Genomic DNA, 11,637 nt, shown 5'->3' on the forward strand with positions numbered 1-11,637 from the left:
GCTCACCCAGGGTGACACCACCACGGGAATCAGGGAAATCAGTGCCAGGCAAGTGTGAAAAATGCCCTTTTCACCCACTGACCTTGGAATAACACGGATTACCTCGGGAGTTTGGAGACTGCCACTGTGAAACTACTGCTGCAGAGATAGGCACAGAGAATTTGGAGAGCCCGCTTTAAATTCACGCTGAGAATTTAAAGAACTCTTTAAATGAGCTGGAAATAGGTCAGATTCTGATTGTTAGAAAACAACTACCCACGTGGGTGTTGCCAGACAGGTGGGACCTTGTGATAAAGTTGTTGATTCGTGTAGTACTTCCTTACTGGAACTCTGGCACGGCCATGAGAATGTCAGTCCCGTTCCCATTGCACTGGAGAAAGGCAGCTGAAGGGTTAACGGCGTTCCCTCGGCAGGAACCTCCTGCCGGGAGTGATAACGCCGGGCACAGGGCTTTGCTTTTTACAGGAGCTCTGAGCAAACACAGGGCCAGAGAGAGAACCCAGAGCCACGGGCACCAGAGCTCCCCTTGTCCCAGACAGGGTGATGGAGAACAGCGTCCCACACCCCGGTGTGGCACAGCCTTTCTCCCAAGGGGACACTCTCAGGTGACAGCATCCAGTCTCTGTGTCTTCAGTCAGTCACCATCTACCTTCATGTGGGAGCTGGCTCCAGGCTGGCCAAGCACTGCCAGGGAGGGATTCAGGCACTGCACCGAGCCAAAGGGCTCTGCATCGATGGCTCGCTGGGGACAGTCACCAGGCAGTGAACACTGAGCTGCTCCTGGGCCAGACACCAATCAGTGATCCAAGGAGCAGCTCTGACCTGCATTTCCAGCTCCAGAACCAGCAAGGCACTGGGAGAACAGATTCCATATTGATTCCATAGGTAGTACATTATCCATGGACATCTCCAGGCACTGCTGAACACCTCTGCTGCAACGTGTTTGTAACAGAGAGCAGCATCCCACTGTAGGGAAGTCTTGTCAAGAAAGCTCTGGAAATTGGGATATTTAAACATAATAGCAGGGCCTAACCTTCATGACTGTGGGCAACTATATGCATGTGACATCCTGAGTAGTAATTTCCGTGTGAGTAAAGAGATAGAAATAAGTAATCCTAGATTTGGGTAGTGAAGGGAGTCTAAGAACATCCATTTTAGTTATTAGAGTTTAAATGGAAGTAAGATAGTACCTCTAATATAAACCAAATAATCTGATACCCAGATGGTAAATGGCTGCTCCCATAAAACAGTGGATGTGCTGCTTTCTCATGCCTGTTTCTGATGCCTGGAACTATTTCATCTCTCAGGTCCATGTGGATCTTGCTGTAGCTCCAAGGACAGCTGAAATCAACATCACTAAATCCCTCAAAACTGCAGAATATTACAGTAGTTTTATAGCTGGGATGCTTCCTCATCCAGTTCTGGATAGGGATAAGGAGAAGCCTTCAGAAACATAGTGAGCTGCTGCTGATCATAGTGTTTCAGCTGGGACAAATTTGGTAAGTGCTGCAGCCCCCAATTTACCTAAATTTTTGATTTATTTGGACCTTCCCAACAGAAATGCAAGCATTTTGCCATACCGGATGTTTAATCTTATTAACCAGTTAGGCTCTTAACAATTACAAAGTAAAAAACTGGGAAGTTAACTTTTTGTTGCAAGATAGGAAGTAAAGATAAAACTGTGAAATTTGAAGATTTTTGAATGCTCCCATCAAATCCTGAACTAGGTGGAAAAGCCAGTGAACAGAATCCATTAAAGCTGCATTTATTAAATGTCCACTTGTATAAAAAGCTAAAAATAGTGTTTGAGTTTTTCCAATTTTCTTTTGATAACAGTTATTATGATTTTCTGCTTCATCTCAGAAAGTCATTTTGCTGCTGCTGCTGCTGCAGTGTATAATCTGTGTGCCCTTTCTTGGTGCAGCACAAATGACAGAGCACTAATCAGATCAGAACAACAATCACGTCATCTTTGAGTAACTAGCAATAAACTGTTTTTATAAGGAAGAAAGATGAACTATTTTTAGGGTAACTCGGAACAGAAAACCAGAAAATGATTGTACTCGGTCTTACTCCACATCACTGCTGTGAATTTCCAAGGCATTGCTTTTTCCTGGGCTGCAGGCTAATCCCTGTCATACATCTTTGTGTAAATGGTCCAGTCAAATAGGATTTCTAAGGTTTGGTTAAAAGTTTTGACTTAAGTCTATGAAATCCCCTTTCTCCCTGCCCTGTCTAGTGACTCTGAACCACAGGCTGATTCCTAAGTAACCTAAATGTCCATTTTTGGTGATTATCCCACGTTTTCAGCATGTCTCATATCTCCTTGTCTGTGTTATTTTACTATTGCTGTCAACCCTTCAGCAAACGTCTCCATTGGAAGTCCAGGAATGGGACTGCCGTGGCTTTTCCAGCTCTGCAGCCCCAAGGAGCTGTGCAGGTGCTGTGTGGGAATGATGGCACAGGGCAGGAGGCAAAAGCATCCAGGTGTCTCCGGAAACGGCCGTGCCCACCCCACACAGCCTGGCCTTTCCTGAGCTTCTCCCTGCCAGAGATTCCTTCTCTCCCTCACTAAATCCCGCAGCAGTCAGCTCCTGGAGGCAGGGGGTGGTGGCACAGCTCTACCTGTGTCTTCCTTCCACCCTGTGCCAGAGGCACCCTGCTCTTCTCCCTGGCCTGAGGAGGGTCAGTGTGCAGCTGTTGGGAAAAACTAACTCCAGCTATTCGTGGGAGGGCTGGCATGAGGATGTCCTGGGATCTATGGATCTGAGACCCATTCCTCACACTCAAGCTGCACTGTGAGCCCTTAGGAAGCTTCTCAAATAAATGTCATTAAATAACCCATTTTTCCTGTGGCCCAGCCACCAACAATTTCCTTCTCTCACCTAAAAAATGTAAAAAAAGAAGAATACCATACAGTCAAAATGTAGTTTTGCCAGCTTTTATTTCAGTCCTGTTAACAAATATATTTAATGCAAAGGCAAACCAGGAACTCTATAATTACCATATTCTCTGGATATAGAAACCAGCAAAAGATCTCATAGTTAGGTATCAAAGAAAGGAAAATTACTTTTTTTTATATCCTGAAAAGACATTCTACTTCAGGCAGGAAAAACTATAAAAAACCCCACCAACCTATCTAGGAATCCAGTAAGCCAAAGGAGAACAGCAGGATTTCTGGTCCCACGAATTATCTCTGTGCTGCTGATCTGTGCCAGGGGCCAAGAGCTGCTCGTGCAGAATGGTGACGTGTGAGGGACACTCTCAGTCCTCACCTCCATCCCTGTGCCCCCGGCTTAGCCGTGGGGCACCTCTGAGGGCAGTGACAGCTGCCTGTGGCTCACAGCTCAGGGCTGCACTCCAGGCCAGATGCAAGAACCACTGGGCCATATCTACATCCATGGATAACCTCCAGCCCTGGGATGACCCTCTTTGGCTGTGTAATCCCTTTGGAATTGCACTGTGCAGACAAAACAGCTCAAAACTCCTCCCTGGGGAAAGCTTCAGCCGAGCTCCCTTTACATTTTCACACAGGCAACTCAGAAAATGTGAAGGAGGTAAATGTGCAAGAAAAATACTTCTGTTAAAAACAACAGCAACAAAAGATAATGGAAAAAGCTCAGAATCCAAGTGATTGTTCTCCAGGCTGACTCCTGATGCTGTAGCAGTGAGGTGTCTCCTGGAAGCACAATCAGCTGAGCCCAACCGTGCAAGGAAAGAATGACCAGGAGTGTTCGGGCCAGGGTGACAGCGGCCCCGCTCCTGCTGCCACACTGGCTGGGTAAGGACAATAGGGACAGATAGGGCCAAGCCAGGAGGGCCACAATTATACAGTACCAAGTCCCAGGCCTTGCAAAAATGTAACCTTAGCGGCAGAGAATGAGAGGCAGAGCAATTACGTGAGTTTTCTGTGACCCTGCAGAAGGGTTTGTTTCCCTTTGATCTCCCTACAGTGCGTGCCATTCCCAGCCTCATAAAACACGGATTTACGAGCAGGTTCACCCCAGTGCAGCCCTCCCAACAGCTTCCAACCATGGCACGTTGTCACTGAAACAGTGGAGCAAAAGCTTCCAGAAGGGTTCTTTGCTCTCTCTGTTTATGCACCAAAACCAAACCACGTATAAAAATGGTAGAATTGATGAAAGCAACAGTATTTAACATTCCTACTTCATGTGGGTATCAGGAGGAAGAATTCATAACACAAGCCTATCTTTACCTCCTTCCTGAATGACCTGACCAATGGCTGCTTGATTTTGTTGTTTCAGAAAACATTCTCTCTTACATTCCATTAATTGCTCAAAGTCCTGCCACATTTTCATTTGCTTCATATTTGGCCCGTGACTTTCCCGTACAACTTTCTGTTTCTCTCGTAGTTTCTGTTAAAAATATAAAAATATCAGATTTCTGCAACAGCTCTACACCACAGAAGTTGCTTGCATAGGCAGCTTGGAATGACAGAGATTTTTATATGCTATGGAAGTATTGTTTTGTTCACATTGATAACACGCCCTGCAAGTGCTAAATGCATTAACACCTGGGATTTAGATCTTTGTACGGATTGACAACTATTTCCATGGTTTCTAACTGTCTGAATATTAATCTTATCTATTTGAGAACTTATGCTAAAAATCTGACATCATTTCCATGCAGAGCTCTCGCAGTATCAAGGTACAACGCACAATGGATTCATATCATGATACTGTAACATGAAATCAATGTTTTACAATTAGACCCCCTGCTGATTATTAATAGTGGCAGCCCAGACCTGTAAAAATCACTCAGACTTACTGAGAAAAGGAAATTAATAAAAGCTGTTTGGTGTGACTTGCTAAGCCCAACCTCGTCCCTGCTGATCTGAGCTTCAGACAAGATTAAAACTGGACAACTGCTTTAGTCTGATGCCGCTGATCCCCTGGCCTTTAGCAGCAGTGATGAGGTTGACAGGCTCAGAATTTATTGTCTTCAACAGGTTGCTTTATATACAACAGAAAATCTGAGCTGGCACAGTTTGTTATGCCCCTGCTTCAGGGTCTTATCCAAACGGTTTTCAGGGAATGTGCTGTCACACTGAGCTGTTTGCCTATCCCTTAGAGCAGCTTGTGCTATTCCCTGCAGGAAATCAAGCCCTGAGGAGGGAGCAGGATCCTCTTCCAGGGTATTAGTTACCAATGCCAGCAGTGATGGAATTTTCTTTGTAGGCTGCATTATGCTTTTTATAAAAGACTGACCACAGCCTTTGGGAATAAGCCCCACAAAACTATGAACTGTACAATGTCTGTACAAAGTAAAAGCCTCTTTCTTACCTTCCCAAGGTTTTCTTGTTCAAGGATGATTCGTGTATACTGTTCTCTGAAGGAAATATAAAATGATTTTATCAGGATTTGGTTCTGTGTAACAGGACAGAATAATGATGCCAACATGGAAAATAATGGAAGTATTGGGAGGTTCATAAATGAGACAGAAGAGGAAACACAAAAAACCCCATTTTTGTCATTGGGCAACACATGTCTTAATATGAAGGATCACATCTCCTTGTCTCAGCTGTGCAGCTGGGAAAAGTGATACTGGCTAAGGTCTCTTACATTTTTGAAGCAGGCATGATCACTGCTCCTTCCAGCTTGAAGGCAACAGCGAGACCATGCAGATGAGATACTCCTGATGCCTTTTATAATGCATTTATCCTGGTGACATCCCGAGGTGAGCCACGGCCTGGCTTGTACGAGTGTCAGAGTTTACAGACCCAGAGCCCTTAATTGCTGTGAATGCAGCACTGGAATGAGTGGGAAAGTACAGGAATGAGGGGGAATGGCATTTCAGCCCAGGTCTGACAAGTCCAGTGAGTGCAGTGGGAATGCTGCACGTTCCTCTCCCAGAAAACAGCCCTCACATTTCAGGGCCTCAATATAGGCTGAGAAGTGTTAATGCTGACATTCAGCACGGAAAGCCCTGGCTGTCCACCCCTGTCTGTACCAAGTGGCCACATCACTCTGCCATACCCAAAGCTGACACATGACCCCTGACAACAGAATATGCAAACCACAACAGCACTGTCCACAGACAGCACTAGGACGTATCTTTAGTTTTTTTGAAATGTGACAATAGAAAAAAACCTGTGCACTGAGCCACTTGGAAAGAAAATCAATTGTATTTTCTGTGTAATTATTATATTCTTTGTGTGTGAGAGTCAGCTAGTGGAATTCAAAATAACCCAGCTCATTTAAAGAGCTTTTCAAATTGCTTAGTGCAGATGACTTTTGCATAGAGAAATCCTAATTTTGAGAAAGAAATTTCAGCCTTCATGATGCCAGAGCATGAAGGTTTCCTGGAGCGTGAAAGCAGCTGTGTGGACCCAAGGCATCACATTCCCTGATTCCTTCCCTTTCTCCCCAGTACTCCAGGACTTTGACTGGAGCACTTGGGCCTCGGGCCAGCTGGTCTTGCCTCCACAGGAATGGATCACTTTAGGATCTCTTGCTCTTGGACAATTCCAGCCAGAACAGATCAGAGCTGTGCTGAGGCTGCTCCAGGTGCTGTGTTGTCCCACTGATCTCAGCAATCCTCACCCAACTGGAGGTGAGGCTGAAGCTGCTTCTTTGCCCTGGCACACAGCACGTGTTCTCACACATTTGGCCTCCAGAACACCCTCTTTTTTTTTTTTGAAGTAGAGTTTTCAAAGTAATCATCAGAGGATTTTATGTCTTTCCTAGTAAGTTTTTCTTTACTATTTATAATGATGACTGGAAAGAATGTAACTTAATAACTTTGTTAAAAACCCCACAACTTTCTATTTTTAGAAAAGAAAATTAACTTTTCACATTCCTAACAAGTGACTCCACGGAACAGAGAGTTTATATTCAATAAAGAGGGTCTGAATTAAGACATTTTTTTGTTCAATATGTTGTTAGGAAAGTGCAATTCTATTTATGGTTCATTTTTACTCCGTTTACATTCCAGTGCTTGCTGAAAAATACATTCAGGTTCTAAAGGGATGTCTAGAGAAAAATGTAATCGTCTCATTTTATATTTTGCTAAGATGTCTCTATTGAACTTTGCTGTAACTCATTGAAATGAGACAGCACTGTGACCTCTTAAAAAGGTCAGGACTGTGGCTGGTCCCTGTGGGAGGATAATTTCCACAGTCGGGAAGTGAAATGGGGACAGCACAGAGGGGTAACAGCCTATTCACATTCCCTCACCATACCTGGGATTACATAGCTGGGCTCGTGCTCCATTCCAGCACTGGGCTCTGACGGCTGCTCCGTGTGAATCCCCATATCCTGGATCTTCAATTCCCAAGTATTTGAGTTGGAGTGAACCAACCTGAGCTCCCACTCCCTGCTGTCTGACCCCGCTGCCTCAGCTGCTCCTCATCCTCATGAATATTCATATCATCACTAAGGTTTTATCTGTTCATCCTTCTGCTTAATTTTGCTGTTTCATCGTTCCTTCGTTAGTTAAATGTTTATTTCCTACAGCCTTCCATTATTTTGTGAGATGGAGCAAGAGGCCTCTCAGCCTCCAGCCCCTTCTCTCTCCTCGTCCTTCTCTTCTCCCTCCCCAATATTTGTAGTTTTGATTCTTTTCTTACTCTTACTTTCCACTGTTTACCACTCTTTGCCATACAGTGTTTGAACATTCCCAGGCCTCACATCCTTGCAGAAGGTCATCTCTCATGGATGTTACTCTGGTCCTTCGCTTCCTGGTGATCTCTGCCTCCTGTTCTAGAACATGGAGGTGCAGCTCCACTGGTACCAGTGCAAGGGGCTTCAGGAAGGGTCTGATGGATTCCCCTGAGAGAATCCCTGGAGTTTTCTCACTGTTTGACAATTTCCCTGTCAATAGCCATAAAACTGAACAAACACCAATTTTAAAACTGTTTTGATAAATGTTTTTGTGACTGAGAAATACTGTGGTGGGAAAGCAAAGACCACCTTGTAAAGCTACTGACACCAACTGGATTATTTTGTTGACAACAAGGCTCTAAGATTCATTTTTCTGGAAAACAGAATTTCTATTTCATGCAATATTCTGAAATTTTGGAAAACTAATTATGAAGAATAAGCCCCGGGTATTATGACACTTTTACCAGCTGGAAATTATAAATGTTTTGGGGTTTTCTGATGCTTAATCTTGAAACAGTTTGTTGACTGTTGCCTGAATTTTGTTTCAGCTTTTATGTTGTATTAGAAGATTGAACATACACAAAATTTTCAACAGGATACTTTTACAAAAATATTTAGTTAAGTGTAAAAAATCTCTATGACATGGTAACATTTAGACTTCTTAGCACAGATAATGAATCTGAAATATCTCATTCTCAGAAAACATTTCCATCTTTGGCAGGAAAAATTTCTATTTAAAATAGAAAACTACACCAAAAATAATCAGCAGCTCAATTTATAGTATTTCCTGTTTCTCTCCCTGCCAGTCAAAGGCGAGGGGTCCTGAAAGAGTCATGGGATGAAGGAAGTGGCTTTTTACTGGAGTCAGTGAAACTGAGGGTAAGGATGGAGGTTCATGGGATGGTGCAGAACCATCCTCCAAGTGTGGGGCTGCCAGTTGAAGCCCTATCCCAGGCTGAGAACCTCCAATGAGAAGGGCAAATCTCCTGGTATGTCTGAGAGAACTTGTAGATTTACAGCAGTAAAGGCTGGAATCCGAGATGCTTATTTTTAGATTATTATAGTGTTTCTAAATTTATCAGGTGAACTCCTCTGGTCCAAATGCCAGTGAGAAAATTCCTGACTTCAGCCTCAGTTTGTGAATCTCCTTCAAGTCACCCCAAGGGGAGCACCCTGCCCCGCTCACCGAACCGCCTTGCGCCGCTCCTGGGGGTCTGGGGACACATAGGCCTTCATCTCCTCCTTGGCACGCTGCAGCTGGATCTCCAGGGTCTGTAAAGAAATCCACAATTTAAATAGATGTATGTGTGTATATATTATAATTGCTATTCCATTTCACTGGGAACAATTTGTGCTCTTACCCTTTTCATGCAGTTAATGTAATGGTAGTTGCTCTCTTCCTGGGCACACTCCTCAAGAAGCCCTTTCACCTCCTGTGGGAAAAGAGTAAGATTCCAAAGGATATGGTGACTGAAAGTTCCCAGGAGATGCCCTGTGTTGCCATATAAACCATGAGAGTTTATAATAATAATAATCCTGAATTGATAATTTCTCAAATGTTTATGTAATTTGGGCTTCTCACAAGTCACTTTTAAAGTGAAAGACAACTGAATGGCTTTACATTGGCAGCCTCAGTCACAGTCAGAGATGCAAAATGGCTGTTAACAGGTTTTTATTAATGCCTGACTTCTAACAGACTCTTCAGCAGTGCTGCCAAGACTCCTGTTCCTCAGCACATCTGAAGTGCCAGGCACAGCTGTGAACAAGCATTTCCTGGAACACATCTGCAAAGTGCATGTTAGTCTTGCCAATAGTATGTTAATCAGCAGTCAATAATTACATGGAGGAGGAGTATGGAGATAGTGGGTTGCTCCCATCTCTAAATGGTCCATCCAAAAAAACCCTCAATGGAATTCCTGTACACATTCCAGGCTGCACAGCATTTGCCATTCCAGAGCTCTGTCACTGTGTGATTTTCAGACCATCAGCTGGAAAACTGAATTCTACAGTTCAACTCATGTCCAGCTCAGTGAGTGGATGTGATTGTCACCACATGCTAGAAAATGACTACGAGTTGTCTGCCAAGAAAAAAAGCCTTGATTGCTGTTGTAAAATAGTTCCTTTGGAAGGTCCATTTCACACCAGGTCCATCTGGTGTGAAGGACCCCACAGAGGAACTTTTAGAGCAGGAAAAGAACTCTGTATATCCACCCACACTTTAAAGGTACTCTCTGTTTATCTTGCAGTATATTCCTTTGTGGGCAAGGCCTTGAGAAACCAAGCCCAGTCAAAATTCACAGGAATGATGGAGTGAGACAAAGGAATACAAGACAGTCCCATTTAATGAAGTCTCCTTGCCACCAGTTTCAGTCATTAATTATTGAATTTGTTGCTAGTGCAGTGAATCTGCTAAATGCATATAAAGATTTGTCTTGACCAATTAATCTTTATTTTACGTTCAAATTCTTCCCTAACAGATACTGTCCAGGGCAGCAGAATTTCTGGCAGATGCACGTCCTTGCTGATCAGAGCTGGATGAAGCACCCTGAGCCCATCTGCTGCTGTTCAGGACCTGTGTGACTGCAGCCACCCCACACAGCAGCTTCAGGCATGACCTGTGGGTCACACTGACTCATTGACTGGATTTGTACTTTCCACATCCCGAGGGAAGGCAGGGAAACACTGTACCACAGCATTTATCCATGAGCAGGAGCCAGCCCCACCTCACCTGTTCCAGGGCCGAGCGATTGGTCTCCAACCCGGCCGCACAACTGTCGTACTGGATTTTCTTCTCATCACATTCTTGAGTTAATTCCTTGGTGAAAAGGGCAAAAGGGCACATAAATGAAATCTTCCTGTGACACTCAGGCCCCTCACACACCAGCCCCAGCTCCTGGCGCACTCAGTGACCCTCACTGGCACATGGTTGTGGTTACACAGGGAAGCCACCAAGCCCCTCACATTCTGGGGATCAGAGAAAGGGAAATTTCCTCTGTACAGCACATCCATGGCTTTACCCTGCCAGGGTAACAAGGCTGTATTTGCAAGAAGAAAGAACAAATAATGATAAAAATAGACATTGAGAAAGGATCAATATAAGTACTCCCTATGAAAAGCCAAATTTCAATTACAGTTGTACACAATCAACCCCTTCGCTGGATTTCATCTGTGACACTTTGAATGGAACCCTTAAATGTAGGTTTTCTGGAAATTTCATTGATAGATAAATGCACCAGTTTATTTAATTCCATGGTAACAAGCCAACTTATGGCAGCTGTAGACCCAAAAGACTTTTTTTTTTCCCAGCTCTCTATAAAATTTTGAAAACAAATGGACAAATTTGTCAGTGCCGCAGACTAATGCAGGAATTGGAGCAATGTATCCAACATTTGGATGGGAACTTATCTGCAATCCACTCAGAAAGGACAGTGTTGGTTGGAATCATCAGTGCTGAAATACAGAAATAGCTTTGCAACTAATCTGAAACTAACTTTGCTTTGGGTTTGAACTATGACTTTTCACATTTTCCCCTGATGTAGTAATTTTTAAAATTGCTATAAAGGACTAAATTTTGTGCCTGCACTGTCAGCTTTTACAAATTCCAACCTTTAGCATGTTGCCTGCTGCAAACGCTGTTGACAGGTTCTGCTGTTTCCAGCTTTCCCTCAGAGTTGATCATGTCCTTGTAGACCACTTCAGAGATCTGTAAACTGGATTTATTTGGGGGTTTGACTCGATTTGCAGAGAAAGAGAGGAGTGCTTCTACAAACCTGGCAGTTCTGACGCAGCTGCCTCAGCTCTTTGATGACGGGAGCAAGGCTTGCCTTCTTCTCTGCCACCATGGCATTCAGTTTCTTCACCTGAGAAAGGGACAAAATAATATTCATTAACTCTGTGACCCTAATTGTACATTTATGTAATTAGGAATGTGAAAAGAAAGGGAAGTAAACCAAAATACAGAGAGAAAAAATGTGTGATGAAACCTTAATTATGTAACTGAAGTTCAGGCCTAATT

The 11,637-nt window shown here is 43.8% G+C and overlaps 1 protein-coding gene across 1 annotated transcript in view; it reads right to left on the bottom strand.

The window, feature by feature from the left end:
- Positions 1-2,925: 2,925 nt before the first annotated feature.
- Positions 2,926-11,637, bottom strand: part of IFT81 (intraflagellar transport 81) — a 37,387-nt gene continuing 28,675 nt past the window's right edge. Inside the window, exons 13-18 of the mRNA XM_008634043.2 lie at positions 11,393-11,482; positions 10,351-10,437; positions 8,984-9,055; positions 8,809-8,894; positions 5,304-5,349; positions 2,926-4,376 (exon numbers count right to left, since the gene is read on the bottom strand). Coding sequence (XP_008632265.1) covers positions 4,194-4,376; positions 5,304-5,349; positions 8,809-8,894; positions 8,984-9,055; positions 10,351-10,437; positions 11,393-11,482 — 564 coding nt within the window. The 3' untranslated portion in view covers positions 2,926-4,193. The remainder of the gene's footprint in view (positions 4,377-5,303; positions 5,350-8,808; positions 8,895-8,983; positions 9,056-10,350; positions 10,438-11,392; positions 11,483-11,637) is intronic.

Source organism: Corvus brachyrhynchos, unplaced genomic scaffold (assembly GCF_000691975.1).
Source record: "Corvus brachyrhynchos isolate BGI_N302 unplaced genomic scaffold, ASM69197v1 scaffold114, whole genome shotgun sequence".
Taxonomy (NCBI): domain Eukaryota; kingdom Metazoa; phylum Chordata; class Aves; order Passeriformes; family Corvidae; genus Corvus; species Corvus brachyrhynchos.